Here is a 27,243-nt window from a genome sequence, read left to right on the forward strand (position 1 = left end):
TAGAATATATCCTAGCTTCCAGCCAAAGAAGCCCAGTAACCCATAGGCTGTCACTTTTTATCCAAGCTTAGGTTTTCTATCCATACAGTTGACAATTATTATTATTAGCATTTGTATAGCACTACCAGACGCACGCAGCGCTGAACACACGATACAAAGAGACAGTCCCTGCTCAAAAGAGCTTACAATCTAAATAATACAGACTCTGATTTCTGAACAGGAGGGCAGCTCCGTGTTCTAATGAGATAGTACTAATTGGTCATTTTCCTTCTTTCTTGATTCAGGAACCCTCCGTCATCTGTCTAACTGCAAACTTGGTGAGAAGATCTCTCAGCAATACAGCTGGCCAGAGCAACTCCTGGAAGGAAAGGTATCCAGACCAAAGGGACGTCTAGATACCAGCAAGTCATACCCTACGGATTCTTCTTCTAGGGTCCCTTTCGAGGATCATTAGATAAATACGCTGAGCTCTGTCATTGTTTTAACCCTCACATATTTAACTATAAAAATAGAGAGTGATAGGTTCTGCTAAGCAGCCTGCAGTTAGGATGGGTAGGCCGGTAGCAGGAGTAAAGCACAGAGAGTGAATTGCTCTCCGCCCTTTCTCCTTCCACTCCTCACTCAGTCTTCTTCCCCTCTACCAACCGAAGTCTTTTTCATGTTCCTTCTGATTCCAGGATGCTAAGGCTATTTACAGTTGGTTGAACGAGTTCCAGCTACAGATGTACACAGCTAATTTCATCAACGCAGGCTATGATATTCCTACCATCAGTCGCATGACACCAGAGGTAAATACATGCTGATTACCAGCTGACTGTACCAGTGAGATGGATAGGATGATACTGGCACAGGGAGAGAGCAGATATTATATTTCCCACAGGGGAAAAAAAAAGTAGGAAGAAGAACAGCATTTCTGGTATCAGATGTAGGGAGCTTCCGTGCTGCTGCTCCCTTGGGGATCTAATGCCCCAATACAAGATGTAACTTTTCAGCCACAGGTAGGAGGAGAACAGACTAAGGGCATTTACTAATGCTTTACAATTAACTCCTCAGTTCCTTTTCCACCCTCTGATGGTTTCATTTTCCTCTAGGTGGTACTTTTCATGCCTAGTAGTGAAAAGCAAGAAGGTGGATACAGGGCCGGTCTTAGCAAGTGCGGGGCCCTATGCAGACCAATTTGATGGGGTCCCACCCTAGCTCCAGGGCCGGCCACCCCTCCCTCCGAGCTCCCGGGCCGCTCCCTCCCAGCTCCAAGGCCCCCTCCCCCCTAGGGCCCCCAGCTCCAGGGCTTCTCCCTCCTAGGGCCCACAGCTCCTAGAATTTCAAGCTAAACATTAGTAATCTGCCGCATCTAAAGTAAAGATTCTAGCAATTCAGCATTTCACTCAGCCTCTCTCTTTCCTCAAAGGATCTTATCCAGTAACAATGTTTCCCACAGGCATAGAATGGAGAAAAGGTTTTTTGATAAAGATCGGAATCTAGGTGAGAGACTGCAAGCTAAGCACACCCACCTTCCTTACATTGCAGCCACCACAGGACTCCAAGGCCCCCCCATCTGAATTTTAAAAGCTACCTCGTCGACGTCGGGTTACAGCGCCGGCAGGTAACAGCAGCAGTCAGGGAAAAGCGTGCTCGGCGCTTCGGGAGCCTTCCTTTCCCTTGCTCAGCTCTGGTCCCGCGGGACCAGAGCTGAGCGAGGGAAAGGAAGGCTCCCGAAGCGCTGAGCAGCGCCGAGCACGCTTTTCCCTGACTGCTGCTGTTACCTGCCGGCTCTGTAACCCGACGTCGACGAGGTAGCTTTTAAAATTCAGGCGGAGGGGGGCCTTGGAGCAGGGAGGGAGAGACGTCGGCCTTGGAGCTGGCTGGGAGGGGGGGACGTCGTCGACGGGAGGTAAATTTAAAATTCAGAGAGAGGGAGGGACTGGAACTCGGGCGGTCGGAGCGGGGTGACTTCAGGCGCGCCGCGCGGAGCCCCCTTGAGCGTGAGGCCCTATGTGGTCGCCTCGCCCTAAGACCGGCCCTGGGTGGATAGATGGGGGGGGGGGGGGGGGCACTTATGATCATGAAAGGTGATGACATCTGGGGTGACTTTTCCTAGAATGGCATGAGAAAAATCATTCTGATAGACAGTCGTGTTTTGGCCCTCTGTTGTGCCTCTGTGACATTTTCCATGCTACACTCTGATATAGTTAAACTACAGCAATTGCTAAAACATAACAGCGTTAATCAAATAAACTACCCACCTTGTGTTTTTGTTTTCTATAGGACCTGACTGCTGTAGGAGTAACAAAGCCTGGACACAGGAAGAAAATCTCCACAGAGATCAGCAAGCTGAGCATCGCTGAATGGCTCCCAAACTACACCCCAGTGAGTATTTTGCATCAAACCTGAACGACACCGGAAGGGGTACCAAGGAGCAAGGTGAATCACCTTCCTGTCCTTGGGCCAGGGGCGTAGCCAGACACCCGATTTTGGGTGGGCCTGGGCCCAAGATGGGTGGACAGAAGTACTCCGCAAGTGATTTGGTCTCTCACTCTCTCACCTGCATGCCTTATGGTCTCTCACCCTGGCCCCCCCCCCCCCCCCAGCATACCTTTTAAATAGCAGATTTTCACTGGTAGCGAGCAGCAACTAATACACGCTGCTCATGTTAGCCCCACACCCTTCCCTCTGATGCAACTTCCTGTTTCCGCATAGGCGAGAATACATCAGAGAAAAGGCTGTGGGGCCGGTGTGAACAGTATTTATCAGTCGCTGCTCACTGCAGGTGATGATCTGCTATTTACAAGGTATGCAGGTGAGACAGTTGTTGGGAGTTTTCGGCTGCTAGGGCTTGGGGAATCCCTGCCAGCCACATCATAGATGTGCTGCTACTGGGTGGGCCTGGGCCCACCCTTGGCTACGCCACTGCCTTGTGCTGTACACACACTGTCTCTAGGATTCCCGCTGGTTGCTTACAAATGCTGTATTATTCAATTCTGTAGGCCCAGCACTGGAGATTCTCTTATTTTTTTATTTCTCTATAAACTGACTGGGTGACAAGCTTATCTTTGAAATGTGCTTTTCAATTTGAAAATTGCAAAAGAAAACACCAAATAGCAGACTAGCAAGTGTTTTAAGACACGGGCATTTCAGAACGGGGGCTACGATTCAACAGTATGAGCCTTCATTCACAACTTACACTGCCATCTAGCCTTCCAAACTCACCTAGTCTAGTCTTATCACTGCAACAACTCTCAGCCAGGAGGCATATTGTAGGGCTCCTCCAGAACCCTGTAATTATGGACCCTGAATTCAGCCAGTAGGTGTTGCCAATGCATGGTAGCTGGAGATACGCTTCCCCCGGCGGGCTTTGAGTGGTGCTTCTGCAGCAACCCAAGCCCAGGTAGAAAATAACCTAACCCAAGAATCAAACCCAGGTCCTCCTCATAGCAGCATGCAATACTGAAACCAGGCCAGTCTGGGATCGTGCATCTTGAAAGGTTCACTCATTCTCTGTGCTGACATAATATGCTCTCCCTACTGTTTTACTTGGTGAAGGATTATATTCCTGCCCATCGTGCTTCTGACCTGGGCATTTTGTCAGTTTTGAAAAGTAGAAAGCTTGAAGTATCATGAAAAGGGAGCAGGGTACTTTTTGTCCGTTCACAAGGTGTCTATCTAATGGCCAAGAGTCCACAGTGCTGTGGCTCATGGCACATATGGGTAGAGTGAGCAGGTGTTTACGCTGGAGAAGTAGGATCAGGACATGACGGGGAATATTTTGGACTGGAACAGTCTTCTCACCTCATTGCTGCCTTCTTTTGTTCTCCATTAATGGATTCCCTTTCTGCCATTTAGGCTGATCTGATGGAGTGGTTGAGTGCCATTGGGTTGCCCCAGTATCATAAAAAGCTTGTGGAGAATGGCTACGACTCAATCAACATTGTGACTGATCTCACCTGGGAAGACTTGCAGGAGATTGGCATCAACAAGCTGGGTGAGTGAGGATATTTAGGGGAGAAAGTTGGGATGGGGGGCATCACTGGGTGTGTTGTAAAGTTCAGGTTAGTATGGGTTCTCATTACAATCCGGTCTTTCAAAAACCAATGAAGACATTTGAAAGGCAGTTTTGCCTTTGATGGGAGTATAAGTTGTTTTAAGTTTAATCTGATATGTTACTGAACCATGAACTTTTTTTGAAAAGTTTGTTTTAGACCAGCGGTATGAAATCAGTTAACAATCTTGGTCTTCTCCCGAACAGAAATATTAAACACAAAGACAACCTACAGGATAATGAAGGGACTGGGGGGAGGGGTGGGGGGATAAGTATAAGATGTAAAATGTGTTACTAATGTTTTATATATCTAAGAAGTTTCTATATAAAAATAAAGTTAAAAAAAAAAATAAAGGTTTGTTTTAGGTTTAACTTTAGTGCATTCCTCAAGATTGTTGATCTTTTATTCTGGTCTTCTTATTTCGAAGAGTGGTTTGTTTTTAGTTTCCAGTCTGGCATGTTTATGGCTATTTTACAGTTAGATGTTGTATTTATGAATGTGATTTTTTTGCTATGTTTGCTACGTTGCTCTTTGTGTCTTCTGTAGTGAAGCAGGTTAGAAATGTAATAAATAGGTAAAGAAAACAAAAAGGTGACATGGTTAACCAGTTTCTACAGTGATTTAGAGACGTCAATGAATCTACCGTTTATTTTATTTATTTGGATTTTTTTCATACCTTTTTTCAGTAGTACCTCAAGGTGAGGTACATTCACGTACACTGGGTTTCCCTGTCCCTGGAGGGCTCAGAATCTAAGTTAGTACCTGAGGCAATGGAGGGTTAATTGACTTGCCCAAAATCACAAGGAGTAGCACTGGGATTTGAACCGGGTACCTCTAGATGTCAAGATTGGTGTTCTAACCACTAGACCACTCCTAGATGTACTTTCCACATCTGTCAACATGCCCGTATATAAAATGCAGTTGGGTTTTGTGCATTTTCTAGTTTATTGTACCCCATCGTTTTAGGTGGGCTTTCATACTTATATAATTTGTCTGCATAATTGTTTGCATTTTTTGCTTCCTTCCAGGGCCACCAAGAGGGGGGGGGGGGCAAAATTCCCCAGGCACGGCCTCCAAGGGGGAGCCTGGCGCTGGAGTCTCTCTCTCCTGCTCCTGAAGAAAACTCCGGCGCCGGGACCCCCTTGTAGGCTGGGGAGGAGGGGACACAGCAGGGCTTCAGGCCAGAGCCTCTGGTTTGGCTGGCGGGGGGTCCCGCTCCAGGCCCCGCCAGCAGAAGTCTTCCTCCAGCACTGCTCTTCACTCTGCCGCATTGCCTGCCAAGTGGCTGCTTTTCCCCTCAGGCCGCGCACGTTCGGCTTTGAAACCGAGCATGCGCGACATGAGAGAGAAAGCAGGGGCAGGGCAGGCAATTGCAGCGGAGTGAAGAGCAGTGCTGGAAGAAGACTTCATCAGCTGGCAAGGCCTCGGGGTCCCCCTCAGCCAAGGTATTTGTAGCTGCGGCCGAGTGGGGGGGGGTGGCAGCAGCGGCAACAATCCGGGCCTGGCTTAGTCTCTCGGCGTCTCTCGGCAGCCCTGCTTCCTCCAGGGCAGTGTTTCTCAACCCAGTCCTCGGGACACACCAAACCAAGCAGGTTTCAGGATACTCACAATGAATATATATATGCATGCAATTTATCTCATGCATATTCATTGTGGATATCCTGAAATTTGACTGGCTGGGTGTTTCCCGAGCACTAAGTTGACAACAAGGGGAAGACAGCACCTAGCTGAAACTGGAGTACTGGTTGGCAGCAGTGCCATAGCTAGGTGGGTCGCCAGGGGAGTGACTGCTCCACAAACGGACTTCTGATGGTGCCTACACCTTTTTTGACATGGTCCTGCCAGTCTGCCATTCTTGCACAGTCCGCTGTCTGTTCCCCACCGATGTCTCAATCTGGCTATGCTTCTGGTTGGCAGTTTTTAAACTGAGGAGTGTTTCAGTGACTGTAGATGATACTGATTGAGTGATTTCTAAATAGTTTTGATATGTTTATTATGTTTAATGCTTTCACCTAGATTATTGTTAAACAGTTTAAATAACTTTAAATAAATAATTTTTTATAAAGCCATTAGAGCTGGTCTGTTGAAGTCATGTTGCTTTTTTTTTTCTTTTGTCTTCAGATAAATGTATTTTTGTTGTTAACATCTGAATGAATAAAGAAAAGCATTTCTATAGCTTGCATTCAGATATTTCTGATCCCCAATATCTGCCTGGAATAAGCTGTCTTAAGCTGTATCAGATGGGCTAAAGCTTTAGAATGAGATTTGATGCAACTCCGTGCTGAGAGCTGAATAGACTGGTTGTTTAGCTTAGCGTCAATAATGGACATATATCTTATCAAGTTAAACTGAGCAAGTTTCTCAAGGTTAAATGATACGAATGAATCTATAGCTTTGTTTAAACCCTCATTGAAAGCTGCTTCTGAAATCACTTCCCACACCTGAGTAAATTGAGGCTTGAACTCAAAAAGACTGATGTCTTTTCCAGTCAAACTACAGTTCTATATATCGTGCACGTCCCAGTTTTGTCCCTGCTGCTGGCACAATTCCACATTTCTCAACTTTTTTATTTAAATAATTTATTTGTCTTTAGGTCACCAAAAGAAGATCATGCTGGCTGTAAAGAAACTTGCAGATCTCCGAAAGAGTTTGAACCAAGTGGATGGGAAGATGTTGAAACGACGGGTTCCTGGCTCCCTGGACATTGTTACCATAGAGTCCCTGGAGAATGGGGAGTTGCCCGAGACCCCCAAGATGTTAACATTCCAAGACAGTGAGCTGAGCTATGAGCTTCAGACTGCCATGTCCACCAGCTGCCAGGAAACACTTGGTATTGAAAGCACCCAGGGGATTTCACGAAGCCAGGAGAGCATTGGTATCCGCTCTCGAGGTTCAGGGCATTCCCAGGAAAATATGCTCACGCGGGCAGCACTCTCTAGCCATTCTCAAGAGAGCTTGGGTAGTGGCAGTAGCAGTAGTAGCAGTGGAGGAAGGACTTCTGTTCTTCATAGGACAAAAGAGAACTTGGGGATCCCTCCAGGGAGGCCAAATCAAGAGAATTATGGGAAACCTAGTTCTCAGTTGACTGTTCATGATGGAAGAAATGGCCATACCAATGGCTACGCTGGAAGTCCTCTGAAAGAGAGGAATGTTCCTGAAGGGATGGACCATTACCAGCAGCCCCAGACTCAGAAATTCAGTTCTCCAGCCAAACCTATGAATGCTCAGTTGCAGATACAACAGTCTCAGAATGTCTTGCCAGCAACACCTCCCTTCACACCACCCCATATGTCAAGTAATAAGATAATGCATCAAGTGTTCATGTACCCTAACGTCAACTTAAAATCTCATCCAGCCCCAGCATTACCTCCATCAGAACAACCCAGGACACCAACCCACTTGTATTCTCAGCATGTGCAATCTCAAAATCATGCCCTTCAAACTACTGCCCAAAAGGCTTCTCTTACCTTCATTCTCACTGTGGCAGCAGCAGCACTGAAGGTCCAGTCCCACCTGCTAAACTTGTTATGCCCGGTGCTGTCCCAGTCCTTTGGCCACCTGTTGGGGAATGTAATGGTGAAACATTTAAACTTAAGAAGCGTTCTCACAGCCTAAACCGCTATGCCAAGTCTGATGGGGAAACTGAAGAGGAGGAGGTGTCAACCAGTACTCTAGGGTCCTATGCCACTTTAACTCGGCGTCCTGGTAGGAGCCAGGTGGCACATACGTATGCCCAACCGGACAAGAAAGTGCTTCGAAGTCAGTCCTTTGCAATTCGGGCACGGAAAAAAGGTCCACCCCCTGCACCTCCTAAACGTCTCAGCTCAGTCTCCACTACGCAATCACTGGAAATGGAAAGTGAGATGGGCACAGTGTCTGAAAGAGGGCAACCTACTTCTGTGGAAGGATCTGATCTCACTTTGCCAACTGCCACAACTGAAAGTGGAAGTGGTGCAAGAAGTGTAAAGAGCATAGCTGCAATGTTGGAGGTATCCAGTACTGAGAGTCCACAGGTGGTCACCCATCCTGCCCAAAAGGACCCACCTCATAAAACAGAGAACCCAGATTTCTTCAGTGCCAAACTTGCAGAAAAGCCAAGAGATGCTCATGGTGGGAACATCACCAGAAGGAGAACAATCAGCGAGTCTGCTGTGTCCAGGATTGAGGTCTTGCCAATTATAGATGATCTAAAGTCAGATGCAGAGGATGAAAAAGTTGGAAGAGAGGAAGCTGGAATTTCCTCCTCTTCCTCACAGAATAGTTCCAGCGAATGCATCCCATTTGCAGAGGAAGGCAATCTAACCATTAAACAGCGCCCAAAACCCAATTGTGCATCCAAGGTAGACACATCTACCACAAACTTAGAGCATGGAACACAGAGTATTCCCACTATAGGCTCTCTGAACCTATCCCCTGAAAAAGACCATAATATCAGCCTAGGCAAAAAAATGGAGGTGCCAGATTTTAATCTAACAGAGTCAGATACAGTGAAACGGAGGCCAAAGCTTAAAGAGAAGGAACCACCGGTGCATAAGGAGCCAAGCTCAAATGAACAGGCTAACTCATTAGCACCACCTTCCCGATATGCTGAAGCCCAGGCTGTAAGCATAACTGCCACATCAATGCCTTTACCGGATGCTCAGCCTGTCACCAGGGACGTTTTTGACGATGAAAGCATCGAGTTCCGAATAGCTGAGATTGAGAAGAGCATCTTGTCTCTCGAAAAAGGCATGATAAAACCATCTGTCTCCCCAAAACCATCCATCCCAGCAGCAGCACAGCCAAGGCTATACACTGGTGTTAATTTACAGAAAGCAGCAATGCGGCCAGGGACACCCAATGAAGCCACTATACAGAAGGCAACATCACCAGGTATGCAACACACTTTGCTAAGCATTTATGTTAGGCTTCTGCTGTGAGAATTGTGAAGGTACTATGTACGGAGTGGTACACTAGCTTTTGCCCTGAGTCAACTGGTAGTTATCAGTCAGCACACAACCTCTTTCTGGAGTTCCCAGTACCAGGCCTTTCATAGTTGTAATGGGTAAAAGGCAATGGTATATAATGTAGTGACTGCAATGGCACCCGACTTAAATAGTGAGCATGTGCTGTATTTATAATGTACCAGACTGGAGAGCATTCAAAGAGCAGTGTAAAGATATGTTAAAAATCGTGACTATTTTCTTCTTGTTTCAGAAGTCCCTGCAAAACTGTCCTCTGTTGCTTCCACAAAACTAGTGTTTTCAGGTCCACCAACTGATTTTCAACACATTACACAGACTTCACCAGATGCTACTTCATTCAGAACAACTATCGAGACAATGCCCGAGTTTCCAGGACATTGTGTGACGTCCACATCTTCATCCTTGAAACTAAATGCTGACACAAGGATACCTTTGCGTGGCGGGAGCTGTGTTTCTATAAAGCCTTTGGCTGCTGACACTACTCTGATGCAGCGAAAATTGGATCACACCAGTTTGTCCTTGGAAGCTGCACTGCAAGATGTGGAAAAGAAGCTAGATTCTGAGGAGTTAAAAAACAGGTGAGTCATGTGGTGTAGATTGAATAGGGCAGTGGTTCCCAAACCTGATCCTGGAGGCACCCTAGCCAGTCAGGTTTTTTGGGATATCCACAATGAATATTCATGAGAGAGATTTGCATGCAATGAAGGCAGTGTCTGCAAATCTCTCTCATGAATTTTCATTGTGGATATCCCAAAAACCTGACTGGCTAGGGTGCCTCCAGGATCAGGTTTGGGAACCACTGGAATAGGGCATTGAAGATAGGTTTTATAGCTGTAAGAGATCACTCTTCACCAGCAAGGCATCCATAAGTGGGGGACTTCAAGTGAATCCCAAAGGGAAAGAAACTTTCTAAAAATATTCATGAGGTTGGGGGGGGGGGGGGGGGGTTCAAAGTTTCCTCCTGCTCCTCTGGGCGTGTGGCTCGCTTAGAATTACTAGGATCAAGACACGTAAGCCTTCATTCGCAACTGTATGGGCGACGAGGGAAGGGGAAGGGTTTATTTTAATTTTATATCCTGTCAGTTTAACCCGGTCATTGCAGCAATAGTCCTTAAACTGAAGTGGTGCATCAGGGCTCCTTTTAGAATCCTGCAATCAAAGAATCCTAATCCAGTTTCCACTGCACAATGACAATAACTGTCGCTTTCCACTTTCCCATCCCAGAGGCTGTGAACACTACCTCTGCAGCTAATCGGAGAAGTAGAAGACCTGAGCCAGATCCCTCTGCACCAATCAAACCAGGCTGACCCAAAGTGTTTGTGTTTTAACATCAGAGAGGAAAACCAGTTTCGAGTAGGCAGTTGGGTTTTTACCCTTCTCTCCTTGGGGGGGGCACTAACAGGCCAGGTTTTCAGGATCTCCCTAATGACTATGTACGAGAGTTGCATACAAAGGAGGTAGTGGGCGTGCAAATCTCTCTCCTGCATATTCAGTAGGGATATCCCTAAAATCTGACCTGTTGGTGGCCCTTGAGAACTAGGAATGAAGACCAAGGCAGTATGGTTAATGGGCACCGGGGAGTTTAGTGAAGGAGTGGCCTAGTGGTTAGAGCACCCGTCTTGCAATCCAGAGGTGGCTGGTTCAAATCCCGCTGCTGCTGCTTGTGATCTTGGCCAAGTCACTTAACCCTCCATTGCCTCAGGTACAAACTTAGATTATGAGCCCTCCTGGGCCAGAGAAATATCCAGAGTACCTGAATGTAACTCACCTTGAGCTACTACTGAAAAAGGTGTGAGCAAAATCTAAATAAATAAATAGCTCCTTAACCATGGACACCAAGGAGCAGCATTGGAAGCTTATTGGCTGAAGAAAGAGATGATTGTTGAACCATCACCAGGCAATGACTAACCAGAATTTGTTACACATGGACTAGCCACCATGTACCTACCTAGTGTACCTGACTTTAACTCACCTTGAGCTACTAGTGAAAAAGGTGTGAGCAAAATCCAAATAAATAAATATTGTATGTGATACAAGTTAGCACTTTATCCCAACTGCTAGAGCCCCATATCAACATGTAGCAGCTGGCTCCAGGGATTATTATGTAATCTGAGGGAGGAGTGGCCTAGTGGTTAAGGTGGTGGACTTTGGTCCTGGGGAACTTCAGGCACAGGCAGCTCCTTGTGACTCTGGGCAAGTCACTTAACCCTCCATTGCCCCATGTAGGCCACATTGAGCCTGCCATGAGTGGGAAAGCGTGGGGTACAAATGTAACAAAAAAAAATGCAGTTCCACCATTTCTTTTCAGAGTGCAGAGCAGCAGGGGTGGGTGTTCTGCTCCAGCCCGTCCCTTCCAGGCAGTCTACAGGAAGAAAGGGTGAACCTGCAGCAGCACAAAGAATAATCATTCTAGTCTAGTCTCTCTTCTCATGTTGCTCCTTCCCCTGGCCTTCCTGCACCATACTTCCAGTTCATTTTTGTCTACAACATGAGCCCTACCCTGCTCAATAACCATTAACTAAAAAAAAAAAAAAAAAGTAGGAAAATTAGTTGTTCTGAAGATTGCACTTGTACAGATCAAACCATTATCAGAAGCAGCGAGGGGGAAAATGTGAAGTTCTGCTACTCATGTATCTATCTGTGGAATTAACTGTTCTGAAGCCCCCACCTGTAAGGATCAAACCAGTGGTGTACCAAGGGGGGGGCAGTCCGCCACAGGTGCATGCCGCTGTGGGGGTGCCGCGCGCCGGTCAGCGTCGTTGGTTTCCATGCTCCCTCTGCCCCGGAACAGGAAGTAACCTGTTCCAGGGCAGAGAGAGCATGGAAACCAATGACGCTGACCGGCGCGTGGCACCCCCCCCCCCCCCAGCGGCGTGCACCCAGGGGGGAGTTCTTTCGCCAGGGTGGGGGGTGTCCCTTCGCCGGGGGGGGGCGCTGCACCTGAGGGGGGGGCGCTGCACCTGAGGGGGGGCGCATCGGCAATCCGCCCCGGGTGTCAGCGCCCCTCGGAACGCCACTGGATCAAACCATTATAAGAAGCAGCGAGGGGGAATTTGAAATGCTGTAGCCAGTTTTCTAGCTTAGTGGAGCCATTACTGCTGCATTAAAATACAGTACATGTAACACCACAGTAGCAAAATCTTTAGGAAAACCATTTCAAGCAAAAAATCAAAAACCTCTATATTTAAAGATCATTGCACCTTTCATCATGCTATAGGATGGGGTGGCAAGGGGTGAGATTAAATACATCATCTGAAACAGTAACAAGTTTTTATTCTGTTCTATCTTCCCATTAGCGATAAGGCTGTGAAGTCAAGAAAAAAACATTCTTGATGACATCAGTAATATGTTTGATGATCTGGCTGACCAGCTGGAGGCTATGTTGGACTGAGACAGAACCAATTAAAAGCACAAAAATCTGCTGACTGCACAGAGGTGCCCATTGGCTGCTTGAATAAACTTTGGACTGTGCTCTGGGACTGCTGCAACCAATGGGACACCTGCACTTTATTTCTGTGACTTGGAGAATCTAGTGCATCCAGACGAAACTGACGAAGTTCTCACAGAGAGAGACTACTGAAACCCTTTTCTACAAACCCATGCTATTATCTCAATGCTGCAAGTGCCATAAAAGCACAAGGCCAATGCAATATAATGAAATGAAACAGACTTTGGGCAGGGCTTAATGGCACATTTGGTTAGTAAGATTTTATAGCTACAGTCCTAGCATTGTACAGTATGTTGTTGTTTTTTTTTTTGTTTTTTTTTTAAGTAGCCAACAAGTCAAGCGGAAGATATCCAGAAGGACCAGACGGAAGTCATGGATGTTAAAAGCCAAAATGATTTATTGGGACCCAACACGGTCCGTGTTTCGGCCGAAAAAGCCTTCTTCAGGGGTCTTCAAATTCGGCAGATACGGATAATCCTTCCAAAAGTACTTAATAAGCAAAACGAGCTGGACAATACCAAGAAAAGAAAGCCGACGTGGCCACGTTTCGCCCTCAGGCTGCGTCAGGGGTACAACTATTAAAGGTGTATATAAATATATTATACGCACTTATGGTGAAAGCAAAAATTGTTCAAAAACCAAGTTCCAATTAGTACCTTTCCAATTCGTCCTTTAGATTGTAAGCTCCTTCGAGCAGGGACTGTCCTTCTTTGTTAAACTGTACAGCGCTGCGTAACCCTAGTAGCGCTTTAGAAATGTTAAGTAGTAGTAGTACCTTCTTCTTACTCCAACAGAACTGATCTACTTATATACACCTTTAATAGTTGTACCCCTGACGCAGCCTGAGGGCGAAATGTGGCCACGTCGGCTTTCTTTTCTTGGTATTGTCCAGATCGCGCCTTCTGTCTCGCTGCACCCTACGCCTGGAATAAACTTCCTGAGCCCCTACGTCTTGCCCCCATCCTTGGCCACCTTTAAATCTAGACTGGAAGCCCACCTCTTTGACATTGCTTTTGACTCGTAACCACTCGCCTCCACCTACCCTCCTCTCCTCCTTCCTGTGCACATTAATTGCTTTGATTTGCTTACTTTATTTTTTGTCTATTAGATTGTAAGCTCTTTGAGCAGGGACTGTCTTTCTTCTATGTTTGTGCAGCGCTGCGTACACCTTGTAGCGCTATAGAAATGCTAAATAGTAGTAGTAATCGTTTTGCTTATTAGGTACTTTTGGAAGGATTATCCGTATCTGCCGAATTTGAAGACCCCTGAAGAAGGCCTTTTCGGCGGAAACACGGATCGCGTTGAGTCCCAATAAATCATTTTGGCTTTTAACATCCATGACTTCAGTCTGGTCCTTCTGGATATCTTCCGCTTGACTTGTTGGCTTCTTGTGTTTTTGCGGGAGATTTGGACTCTTTGTTGTTCTTGGGGTTTTTTTTAAGTGACTTGAAGCAGTTGACCTGGAGCTCTGGCTTTTTTTTTTTTTGTGCATAAACACTGTTTTCCATAGAAAATGCATCCAGGGATACACACACACTAAAAGTATGTTCCGCCATTAGAGAGCTGGGGAAAACTTGCATGATATGTGCATGTGTTACAAAATGTGCAGGTATCGATATAAACTTGGTGAAAAAGTTACCCCTGCTGCAGGGCAGGTATAATTGTGTATAAGCTTTCAGGGAGGCAGTTTTCTAAAGGCACATAACGCATGCCATTAGAACCAGGCACCCTGTTACAAAATTACCCTCTAGCTGGCACAAGGTTCCCCCCCTCCCCCCCAACATCCTTTTGGAAGGTGAGCAGAGGGGGAAACTGAGGATTAGATACCAAATGTGGTCAGTACACCAGAGAAAATTAGATAGTGGAGCTTCTTACTGAAACCAGAAATTAATATTAAGAAGAAAAATATCCCCACCACCTCCACTATAATAGACAAAAATTAACTCAAACTAGTTACTTAAATCTAGTTGCTTGACTGCAGGCGGGGCTGGTGGTTGGGAGACGGGGATAGTGCTGGGCAGACTTACACGGTCTGTGCCCTGAAAAGGACAGGTACAAATCAAGGTAAGGTATACACAAAAAACTAGCACATATGAGTTTATCTTGTTGGGCAGACTGGATCGACCGTGCAGGTCTTTTTCTGCCATCATCTACTATGTTACCTAAAATCCAGGTATCTTTTCAAGACACCACTTATAGCTGATGAACTAATCACTTGTGCAATAACATCGCCTTCCTGTGACTAGCTTGACTAATCCAATTAAATGAATAAACATAGGAAATCAAAGATGTGGGTCTATTAGTACATGTCTTTGAGGGTAGTATAGCAAAATGTGAACCCCCTTCCTGACCTTGCACCTGTCAGCCCAGGAAGTTAGAACCAGGTACCTCCCACATACAATACAGTTAAATTTAATAACAGGGTGCCTAAAAAGGTGCTTATTTTGTAAGGGCAACAAAAGGTGCCTATGAGCATTCATTCATAAATTAACAGTACAACAATTTAATCATAATAGTGGGATTGGATCTTCAAATGGGGGACTCAAACGCATGTAGAACCAGTAAACAATATTGGCTATCACTGGTTCTCCACAGTAATCACTCCAAAGAATTCTTAGATGTGTTCAAAGAAATATAACAAATGTCAACATGTCAAATCGAGCCAATAGAAAAATCAAAATGACTTGATTTGACACATGCATATGGGAGGCGGGACTGGTGGTTGGGAGGCGGGAAATACTGCTGGGCAGACTTATACGAGCTGTGCCCTGAAAAAGACAGGTACAAATTCAAGGTAAGGTACAAATTCAAGATAAGGTATACACATACGAGTTTATCTTGGGCAGACTGGATGGACCATGCAGGTCTTTTTCTGCCGTCATCTACTATGTTACTATGTATGTTATGTATTTCTTTGAGAGCATCTATAAACATTTCTTTGATTGGACTGATTATTGTGGAGAACCAGTTATAACCAATCTTGTTTACTGGTTATATATGTGTAAGTTCTGCAAGAAGGTCCAATTCATTATGTTTAAATTGTTGTACTGTTATATAAGTGTTTTTGTATTGTTTTTCTTCTTTTTATTGAGGCCATTTATAAAAATAGTTACCCAGAACCAGGTCCAGTAGTAGAAAAATCTTCACCTGCTCAGTTAATTTTACACGTTTACTCTCATATTCTATGAATTACGTGTCTCCATCGTAACTCTGCCTGCAGGAACATCTACATATAGATTACATAAAAGCAGGTGCAATTTTTCTGTGCCTAATTTATGTGTATATACTCATGCACAATTTTCTCTGTGGAAAATGCTTTAAAATGATTCCAAATGTTATTTCAGCGTGGGATGGGATAGAAAGAAAAGTCAATGTTCAGCAGCTAAATATCCAGTTAAAGGTAAGCAGATATGCAATAAGATGACAGGGTAAAGCTAGCCAGATAACTGTTTCCCCCCCCCCCCCCCCCCCCCCCAAACCAAACCTTACCAGCTGTATAAGGGAAGGGCACTGAACGTAATTCAATTATAACCCCCAGTACACCTCTAATATATTTAAACCAATGAGCAGCCAGAGACATTTAAGCTAGATTATTTATACCGCTAAATCTTGATGTTAAAATAAATTATGTGAATATTGACTCCCTCCCACCTCCTATTTTTGTTCAGCATGATTGCAGGTTTGTGATGCTATAGGTATGTTTTCACAGAGCACAGACAGACATGATCACATAACACACATTTGGAAATTCAGACGCTCAGTTAGTTACCAAGTAGTTCAATTTGTTTTTAAATGAATGCAGGTCTAATATACCGTCCCCCCAACTCCATAATTTAAAGCATTATAATCCTGCTATTCTTTCCTCAGGGAAAATCAGTACTACAGTCCCTGTCATGGATTGTGAACCTCAACAACAGAAACCAGTTTCACATCAGGAACTCAGCAACTATCAATCATCAACCTCAGTCCCTATCGTTTTTAATCAGATCAACCTATTCTTTGGAAATAATGCAGAACTGCCCTACTGGGTCAGACCAACCGGTCCATAAAGCCCTACATCCTGTTTCCAACAGTGGCCAATACAGTTCACAAGTAGTTGGCAGGATCCTAAAGATATCAATAGGAAGCTACACACACACACAAAGGTAGAAATAAATTTCAAAAACAAAACCTCTCTAAACTACTTCAACTTTAAATTCTAGTTTATTTATAAGCATTTACGTCAGAGAGAAAAACTATTTGTAAAGTTCAGTCTTTATATACTTCAAAAATGTGCAGGAGAAGGGGCAAGGAATTTTTAGAGAGACTTTTTTAGATTGAGGCCTGACACACAGTGCCCTTAGCGCTGAAAAATGACTTGCGGTACTGTAGGCGCGGGTTTTGGGCATGCGCGTCAATCCATTTTTCAGCGCACCAGTAAAAAAAAAAAGCCCTTTTTTGCCAAAAATGGACGTGCGGCAAAATCAAAATTGCCACACATCCATTTTGTGTCCGAGACCTTACTGTCAGCCATAGACCTAGCGGTAAAGAATCTGGGTGTTAATGACCTACACACGTCTGTTACGCGCACCAGAAAATAAAAATATATTTTGTGGATGCGCGCCACAATTGAAATTACCGCAAGGGCCACATGGTAACCAGGCTGTAAGTCCAGTTTGGTGCTCATTTGCCACGCATAGGCGCCTACACAGCTTAGTAAAAGGGGCCCTTAATTCTTATGTGAACACCCTCCTGGCATAATATATTAGCAAATGTTGTGTTATAAAGTCTGAAACTCTGGGGCAGTTTGCATAAGTACATAAGTATTGCCATACTGGGAAAGACCAAAGGTCCATCGAGCCCAGCATCCTGTTTCCAACAGTGGCCAATCCAGGTCACAAATACCCGACAAGATCCCAAAAATGTACAAAACATTTTATACTGCTTATCCTAGAAATAGTGGATTTTCCCCAAGTTCATTTAATAACAGTCTATGGACTTTTCCTTTAGGAAGCCGTTCAAACCTTTTTAAAACTCCGCTAAGCTAACCGCCTTTACCACATTCTCTGGCAACGAGTTCCAGAGTTTAATTACACGTTGAGTGAAGAAAAATTTTCTCCGATTCATTTTAAATTTACTACATTGTAGCTTCATTGCGTGCCCCCTAGTCCTAGTATTTTTGGAAAGCGTGAACAGACCCTTCACATCTACCCATTCAACTCCACTCATTATTTTATAGACCTCTATCATATCTCCCCTCAGCCACCTTTTCTCCAAGCTGAAGAGCCCTAGTCGCTTTAGCCTCTCCTCATAGAGTAGTCGTCCCATCCCCTTTATCATTTTCATCGCCCTTCTGTGCACCTTTTCTAATTCCACTATATCTTTTTTGAGATGCGGTGACCAGAATTGAACACAATATTCGAGGTGCGGTTGCACCATGGAGCAATACAAAGGCATTATAATATCCTCATTTTTGTTTTCCATTCCTTTCCTAATAATACCTAATATTTTATTTGCTTTCTTAGCCGCAGCAGCACACTGAGCAGAAGGTTTCAACATATCATCGACGACGACACCTAGATCCCTTTCTTGGTCCATGACTCCTAACATGGAACCTTGCATGACGTAGCTATATAAATCCACTGCTTATTTCTGGGATAAGCAGTATAAAATGTTTTGTACTTTTTTGGGATCTTGCCAGGTACTTGTAACCTGGATTGGCCACTGTTGGAAACAGGATGCTGGGCTTGATAGACCTTCAGTCTGTCCCAGTATGGCAACCCTTCTCTTCTTCAGACCTAAAAATTTAAGCTTCAGAGCTATTTTGGTCTCTCTTTAGAAATTCTCCAGTACAAACAGAGCCATGCTGGCCTCAATTTGAGTTAAGTATAAGGAAATGAGAAATTTACATTAATAGCATGTCAGTCTAGGTCAGGATTGAACAAACCACCCTGAGGCAATTCTTATTGGCTTGGCATTTCTGTTTTGAAAACAAACCTACACTGTATTCTATGCTTGGGTGGTCTAATTCTTATCTTGTCTTAGTGGGAGCTGCACGGGAACTAATTGGGGCACGTTAACATTTCAGAGTCAAAGAAACATTTTGTTTTGAATTATTTTTATGGATTACTACTATATTAGTCTTACTAATGCCCTAGTCAATTTAAGGGCAACCCCATAATCTAGGTGCCCACCTTTACACGCCCCCTGTGCACACAAATGTCTAAAATACTAGCACACTAGTAAGTGTACTCTTACCATGAAAGTGCCGGCCAGGCCCCTAAGTGCTATTCTGCAAATATATGCATAGCGCTTATTTACAAGGTGGCAGCACATGGGTGACTTGGAGGCTACTGTGAGTTACATGCATCTGTGCTGCATTTAGGCACCTGCATGTCTATCAGCTCTAGGACTTGTTTAACTGAAGGGGGTGTAACTGTTAGGTGCACAGATATCAGCTTATACTTGTATTGTATACCAGAACCTGGGCACCTAGGTTTCGTTATATAATAGGCTGCTGCCACATGTCCGTGAGGCTCCTAAATGGAGATGCCCAGTTGTAGAACTGCCCCCCACCTCCCACTTTATGATGAAATGTTGCTTCCTAAGGAGAGTTTTGTGTCCTCTGTGAGGGAGCTTGCTACAGAACTATAGTGGCATCTGCTGGGCATCCATAGGCTTATTTAACCAACTGAAGTGGCCCAAAACATTCAACAGTTGCTATCTTTTTTTTTAAATGGAGGAAAAAGCCTCTGTAGTCCCACTTCAGAACATAATCTCGTCTAGGCTTAAGCAAAACACGAAGGCCAGCCAGCACAAAGTGACTGAGTAAAGTGAGTAATTAGTATAAAGGATGGAATATTTCCTCAGTCCTGCTTTTCTTGCTAGAGTGACTATTTGGGCAAAGCTCATGGTAAATTCATTTGACCATGTTATCCTCCTAGGGAACTCTCACATTTAAGGTATCTATTAAAGTGTTCTTGGAAGTGATTTTGTCAGGACAGTAGCCCAGCAAATATTTGTCATTATCAATCAGGTGCTGGTTTTTTGCATCACTAGCTTCACGCCAAATTTTGCTGCAAAATGTTAGCCATAAAAGCTTTCCTCGTGTGTAAAAAGTTCAAGTTCTCATTAAATGTATGCTTTGCATGGTATTCTTCTCCTTCCTCCCCCCCCCCCCCCCCCCCCCCCCCCGAGAACTAAGCACCTTCTGCTCTCAGAATCTGATTTCCATCTACATTGACTGTGTATGATCTATCTCTTGCTTCACAAGACCTGATCCTTGTATGACATTGTGAAATTGAAAAGGCGCTATGATTAGTAGCACTTTATAAACACTAAGAAGCTTTTCAAAAGGGCAGGAATGGTGAGTGATTTGTTATTTTGCTAGGAATAGAAAACGTGTCAATGTTGATTTTTTTAAAAATGTAAATTTGCGCCTTAAAAAAAACTGTATATATTTTTTCATCGATTTTTCTATGTATCTTTACTAACTAAAGTTCAAACTGTTCTTTTATATTGTGAACTTTTAGCATTCAATATCTAAATGAAAGCAGTACAGGGATGAATAAATAAAAACTATATTAATACATGTTTGAATACCCAGACACAGCAAAGCTATTGTCTGACCGTTTCCCTTTTAAGAGTGTCCAGTGTTTGCATGTTTAAAAAGCTGCAGAAAGTATGTTGTATAAATTATGTGTGCATGTGGTCCCTAACTTGCAAAATCCTACAACGCTGACTGTATCTGCTCTGTCCCGAGTATGTAACAGGTAAAGAAGAAATTGTTCTTTGAGTGAAGTCCAGGAAGCAGCTTCCAGAGCCTCACGTGGGAATTTTAAATTAGATTTGGGTTTTTTTTAATTAAAGCGTAATCACATTGTTTCTTTCATTAACGAAAATGTAAAGCTTCATTCCATTAAATGACTTTTAGTAAATTGTGTGTTTTGTGACTGTCATCTCATCATTGTGCTCTCTTCCTAAATCAAGTCAATTGTTATGAATAGCCTGAACTCTGCAGCTAAGATCCGTGAGATTTGAATGTGAGCATTATCCTTTCCTGTCCCCAAAACACTTCAGTCTTCAGCTGCTGTATTCCAGCCCTGCTCACCCCATTCCCCAAAAGCTCTACTCGTATGCCTCACCTCAGTGACCTTGGTCTATTCCACTTGTAAACGCTCTCACTTTTTTCTCTGTGCCTCAATACTGGCTGCCAGAGAAGCAGGCTTTGCAAAATGATTGGAGTATTACACATTTACCTCTCCCGGACACAATTAATGAGTATCCTCAATATTGGGACTCCACCCACTGAGCTGGCACCTGCGCCAACTGCTGTTCCAAACGGACATTGCTTGTGAAAGCTGCCATCTTCATAGCTCTTTGAAAGTAAAGGCAGTTAGCCAATCAAGACCATGTAACAATGGCTGCTTTTCACCCCCTGCAGACTCTATGGACCTCCAGCTTTGTCCTTGCTTTCCTACTCTAGCTTCTAAATTCCTCTATAAGGGAGCATTTGCCTCCCAAGAGGTACATACTGCAGTTGACAAAAAGTGTTAAGTAGTGATTGATACTATTTCTCAAGCATCCCCCAGAAAGCATTTTTTTAAAATTATTATTATTTTAAGCAGGTAACTATTAAAAGGATTATCAAACAAACAGCAGTACAAATGCAGTAAATACATAACCATGGAAACGGATCGATCCCAAGCAGGCATCCAAACATTCAGAGCAAAAAGTACGTACCTGCATTTCTTTTAAAGGTAAGGAAACATGAACAAGACACACGATAAAAAACAGAGCCAGAAGGCATGTTTTTAAACAAGTACATTGGCTACCAGTGTAAGAATGTACTGTTTATTAGTTAGGGATCCTTTTACTAAGTGGCAGTAAGCCCAATGCAGGCTTACCACTCGTGTAAATATGTTACTAGTTTTTTTACCACCTCCCCAAATTAGTACTCACCAACCACCCACAATTTAGAGAGATAAAAGACTAGAAAGGCCACGTTTTATGAGAAAAGCAATTCTTTAATTCTTACCAAGAGAAAGTTACAATTACAAATGCTAGTTTCTCATGTGGAAAGGAGGGGACACAAACATGTGGTCTGCCTCTGCCTCTCCAACGTAATGCTCTTGTTCAATCGTTTATATACCTTTTGTGTTAAGCAAGGCTTCACATACTTCAGCACTTATCTTCCTGAGAGATCATTCTATTCTCTGTTCTCACCATATATTTTCCCTTAAGTGCTACATCACATTCTTTTGTTTATACTAGTTTATTTCCCAAGGCCTGCTTTGCCCTCTAAGGGTATAAATTCCTGAGTCTACGCAGGCTTACGTTCTCAAATAAATCACAAGCTTCTCAATCTCTGATAGCTTCCAGAGTAGCTTGTCAGCCTCTGCCTTTTTTGACCTGTGCTCATAATCCTACACTCGCTATACAGGAAGTACCACCGGGCTACTGCAGCAGCCCGGTGGTACTTCCCACCCCTAGCGCACCATCATTTCCAGCACTACAAACATTTAGTTTTATAGTGCTGGAGTGTACCCAGCGGTAATCCTGCCCAATTACCACCGGGTTAGCATGGAAGCCCTTGCCACCACCTCAATGGGTGGCGGTAAGGCCCCCCCCCCCCCCGAAATGGCCGCATAGCAAGTGCTTTACTTGCCGCACAGCCATTTAATGTAGGAAGGCGAGACTTCCCTTTTACCAGCTGCAGTAAAACGTGTGCCAACACCAGCACCGGCCCCCTTGCTTCGTAAACCTTAGAGCTTTATGTATCATATTTGTCACCAGTGCTTAAAATGTATCTTCCAAGCCATACACTAAGATCAGAGAGCTTACAACTTTTGCATGTTCTGACCCTGAGAAAGACACATTTTAAGGAAACAAGAAAGTGTGTTTTCTATTGCAGGTCTATCAGCTTGGAATCATCACTTACCCTAGCAGAGTAGATTGATAACGGGCATGACCAAATTTAAGAAACTTCTGAAGAGCTATTTAAGTTGGTACAGTTTATGGAACATTGTAGTAGAGAGATTTAAGACATCTTATAATTCAAGCAAGATTTCATTTTATATAAGGATTGTTACATAAATTGTATTTTTATGTTTATGCGAAGAAATTATGTATGTACCAAGTGTGACCCAACTAGATATTATTAAACTGTAACGGTGTATTCTAGGGTTTTAAGATACTGACTCCGAGTGTTCTAGAAAGGAATAAAAAGTGGAAGGAGGGGTTTCTGTTTCAAGCAGAGCCACAGAGGCAGCAGGTGTGTCTGGCTGCTGGGATGGAGCCTGCAGTCCCAAGGCCTATGGTTCTGGCAGCCTGTGGCCCCAGTTCGTAAGGGAGTTGAGAGACTATTCTAGTTCCTATTGCCCTCTTCCCTTTTGGGTATTTTTTTCTGGTATGTTTTTGCCAGAACAGGATCTCGCAGGACTTAGGTGGAACTTTTTGCTGAAAGAGGAGTTTTATACAAACTAATCCAATTCCTATACCAGGTTGCCCAATCTCAGGGAATTCAGAGTACTTATCTCAGAGCTCAGATAAGTCCAACTGCACTTGTGGAGTAAAGTACCTGAGATTGTGCTTGAGGAGCACAAGAATCCGAGGACCCTTTCTTCAGAGACATTTCTGTTAAATTGACTTTGGGAAAGGTTAAGGTGACCATCATATTGTTAACAGAGGACAGAATTCATGGATGATAAATCCTTATCAAACCACTGTTACCCTCAAGCAGTAAGTAAACTGATTATTTTGTTAGGAGCACAAAATTGGGGATGTGCACTGGAAAACAAGTTATTTTCAGACTTTTTTCCCCCCAAATTTCAAACATTTTTCTATTATTTCACACAATTATTATTGTAATGTTTTATAGGTTAATGTGTATTAAATCAATTTGTGTACTAAATTTAAAGCAGACTAATGAACGCACACCCAATGGGCTTCAGTACAGAGGTCTAAGGGCTTTGAAATGCATCATTCAAAATGACTCAACTTCAACCTTAAATAATTCATTTGAGCAAGCAGTGATGGCTCTACTCTTGTATATGCTCTAGAACTGGATTTAATGGAAACACTACATGATGCTGAAGCATCAAAGTTTATTCCGGGTAGTCAAAACTCTTTACTCTGCAGCATTTTGAAAAACAGCAGCATTTAAAAGATGAAAAGTGCTCTAGACCATCTAAGAAATTATAGCATACAGAGATGGGGTTAAAGTAGGGTAGGGAAGTGTTGTGGGGGTGATGCTGGAGGGGTTTTAAGGGAAGTTCTTGATACTGTGGTTCTCCGACTAGTGAAGGTGCTTAGAGGGGGCTATAAAAAGAGTATAGGCTCTGAGTTTTTTCTTGTTTGAGATCTTAGCAGCTTGGGGGCAATGAGGTTGGGTGGGAGGGGAGTTTGTATTCCAACACAAAATAATGTTTTATATTTGATAGATGCTATATGCCAATCGATTTGTGATTGATGTACCAGTGCCAATTTGTTATACAGGATGTCACTTTTAAAATAAAATGAAAAGCACTCTTAGGCAACAGAAATCCTGTGTAAGAGTACTGCTGTTTCTTGGCAGACTGTAAATCTTGTATTCATTTTACACAGCACAATATGCTTTCTGTTTTGCAAATTTTGCTATCAACTTGAAAGTCAGCTGTAGTACTTCTCAACAAAATCCTAACCTAACATAGGAGGCAATAACCTGCTACTGATCTCCAAAGAAAATGGTTGTAGGGCTTCCCAAACTTGTCCCAATGACCCCACAGCTACCTGTGTTTTCAGGATATCCACAATCAATACAAATGAGAAACAGTTGCATATAGCAGGGCCTCCAATGCATGTGAAGGTATAGCTCCAATATATGCCTCGTCATTATTGGTATCTTGAAAATCGAACTGGCAGTGGGATCACCAAGAAAAGTTTGGGAACCGTTATGTTATAGTATCCTATATAATAAAAAGCACCTCCAGCGTTCTGAAGCTGACTCCATGGCACTGTAGGGTTCGTAAGTCTGTAACTCAGCGTTTCATTGGCTCTCACTGTCCCGCAACGTCACAAGAACGAGGAACCAATCAACGGTCTATAAAAAACGCCCAACCCACCTGCCCAGTCCGTCATTGCCACCCAGTGATTCTCCTCCCTCCCCTGCCCCCCCCCCCCAGGCACCCACCGAGTCTCCATCGCTCCTTTGAAAGCCCTGCCTGTCTGTAGCCTTCCCTTCCAGTTCGTTCCCTCAGAGTCCTGCCCTCACGGAAAGAGGAAATGACGTCAGAAGGCGGGACTCAGATGAAACGAATTCGAAGGGAAGGCCAGACGGGCAGGGCTTTCAAAGGAGCGACGGAGACTCGTGGGTGCCTGGAGGGGGGCAGGGGAGAGAGGAGAATCACTGAGTGGCTGGAGAGGGGGAGGCAGGGGACAGAGGAGAATCGCTGGGTGGCTGGAGGGGGGCAGGGGAGAGAGGAGAATTACTGAGTGGCTGGAGAGGGGGGGCAGGGGAGAGAGGAGAATCGCTAAGTGGCTGGAGAGGGGGGCAGGGGAGAGAGGAGACAGTCTCACTCTCTGTCACACACACATACTCGCACATTCACTCTCTTGCTCTCACACACAGTCACTGTCAAACACACTCTGTCAAACATACACACTCCAAGGAAAACATTGCTAGCGCCCGTTTCATTTCTGTAAGAAACGGGCCTTTTTTTACTAGTAAATTAATAAAGCACAAGCACATATTTACTGTCAAAATGTCATACAGTACAGTTATGCTGCTGTTTTTATTTAACGTACTTTATTGAGCTGAAGTTCCACTAAAATCTAACCACTTGTTTAAACTCCTTTAAACTATTGCTTTCTCGTTTATAGTTTAATCTAAGAACTCAGGGGCGTAGCCACGGGTGGGCCTGGATGGGCCCAGGCCCATCCACTTTCCCTCCAGGCCCACTCATCCAAATCCTTCATCGCTGTCGCTGCCTTTTCTCCCGCGGCTCGGAACGGCCATCCAGGAGGCAGCGATCAGCGTTGCCTGTCAGTGCCTGCTTTGAAATTGTCCTTCTCTTCTCCCCAGGCTTCGCCCTGTTCTTTTCTTCGCTCGTCGCGCAGCGCTGCGCTGCTATTCAAACAGGCAGCTCCGCTCCTCTCTGCCGCGTCCATCCAGCCCTACTAAACAGGAAGTGCATCAGAGGGCCGGATGGACGCGGCAGAGAGGAGCGGAGCTGCCTGTTTGAATAGCAGCGCAGCGCTGCGCGACGAGCGAAGAAAAGAACGGGGCGAAGCCTGGGGAGAAGAGAAGGACAATTTCAAAGCAGGCACTGACAGGCAACGCTGATCGCTGCCTCCCGGACAGCCGTTCCCCGAGCCGCGGGAGAAAAGGCAGCGACAGCGATGAAGGATTTGGATGGGCGGGCCTAGAACAGTAAGTGCTTGATTTGTGGTTGGTTGGGGGGGGGGGGGAGAGAGAGAGAGAGGAAAGGGAAGGGATACTTTTGCCAGGGTCAGACTTGTAGGAGGAAGGGGATTAGAGGGAACTGGGAAGGAAGAGAGCTGCTGGAGGTGGGAGGAAAAGGAGGAGGGGATCAGGATAGAAGGGAGAGAGCTGCTGGACATGGGAGGAAGGGGCTGGAGAGCTTCTGGACAAGGGAGGAAGAGGGAGGGAAGGGAGAGAGCTGCTGGACATGGGAGGAAGAGGAGGAGGGGACTGAATGGAAGGGAGAGAGCTGCTGGACATGGGAGGGAGAGGAGGAAGGGGCTGGAGAGCTGCTGGACAAGCTAGGAAGAGGAAGAAGGGACTGGAGGAAAGGGGGAGAGCTCCTGGACATGGGAGGAAGAGGAGGAGGGGACTGGATGGAAGGGAGAGAGCTGCTGGACATGGGAGGGAGAGGAGGAAGGGGTTGGAAAGCTGCTGGACAAGGGAGGAAGAGGAGGAAGGGACTGGAGGGAACGGAAAGAGCTGCTGGACATGGTAGGACGAGAAGGAGGGGACGATGGAAGGGAGAGAGCTGCTGAAGGAAGAGGAGAAGGGGATCTGGGTGGAAGGGAGAGAGCTGCTGGACATGGGAGGAGAACTGGAGGGAAGGGAGAGAACTGCTGGTACAGCACAAGGAGGGAGGGAAGGGAAACAGAGATACCAGACCAATGAAGGAAAAGGGAATATTAAACCTACAGCTTGAGGGAGGGAGGCAGGAAATCAAGCAACCAAACCAGATGCTGGAAAGAGGAGGGAGTGAGAGGGAGAGAAGCTGGATGGGGTAGGGTCAGAGAGGGTAGAGATATATTGGCACTGGGGACAAAGAGAGGGGAGAAGATGGACAGAGTAATATAGGGACACAGAGAAAAGGAGATACTAAACATGGAGGAAGATAGAGGTACAGAGATGGAAGAAGATGGAAGGATGGCAGAGAAAGAGAGAAAACAGATGGAAGGATGGCAGAGAAAGAGGGAAAATGGATGGATGGGGAGAGAGACACTGGATTGAAGGATGGGGAGAGAAAGAGGGGAGATGGATGAAAGGATGCAGAGAGAAAGGGGAGAGACTGGAAGTATGTGGAGAGAGAAGGGACACTAAACAGAAAAGGGTAGAGAGATAGACACTGGTTAGAAGGAGGGAGAGAGACATTAGATGAAAGGATCAGGAGAGAGGGTAGATGGGTAGAAGTATGGGGAGAGAAAGAGGGAAGATGCTGGATGGAAGGGTAGGGAGAAAGGTGACACTGGATGGAAGGATGCAGAAAGAAAGAGGGGAGACTATTGGAAGGATGGGGAGAGAGAGGGGAGACACTGGAAGGATGGCAGAGAAAGAGGGAAAATGGAAGGATGGGGAGAG

At 44.9% G+C, this 27,243-nt stretch overlaps 1 protein-coding gene across 1 annotated transcript in view; it reads left to right on the forward strand.

Moving 5' to 3' along the window:
* Positions 1-12,956, forward strand: part of CASKIN2 (CASK interacting protein 2) — a 131,160-nt gene extending 118,204 nt beyond the window's left edge. The window contains 8 exon segments of the mRNA XM_030208270.1: positions 285-370; positions 678-788; positions 2,266-2,367; positions 3,841-3,979; positions 6,631-7,472; positions 7,475-8,909; positions 9,234-9,579; positions 12,314-12,956. Of these exon segments, the coding sequence (XP_030064130.1) occupies positions 285-370; positions 678-788; positions 2,266-2,367; positions 3,841-3,979; positions 6,631-7,472; positions 7,475-8,909; positions 9,234-9,579; positions 12,314-12,392 (3,140 nt within the window). The 3' untranslated portion in view covers positions 12,393-12,956.
* Positions 12,957-27,243: the final 14,287 nt, after the last annotated feature.

Source organism: Microcaecilia unicolor, chromosome 6 (genome assembly GCF_901765095.1).
Source record: "Microcaecilia unicolor chromosome 6, aMicUni1.1, whole genome shotgun sequence".
Taxonomy (NCBI): domain Eukaryota; kingdom Metazoa; phylum Chordata; class Amphibia; order Gymnophiona; family Siphonopidae; genus Microcaecilia; species Microcaecilia unicolor.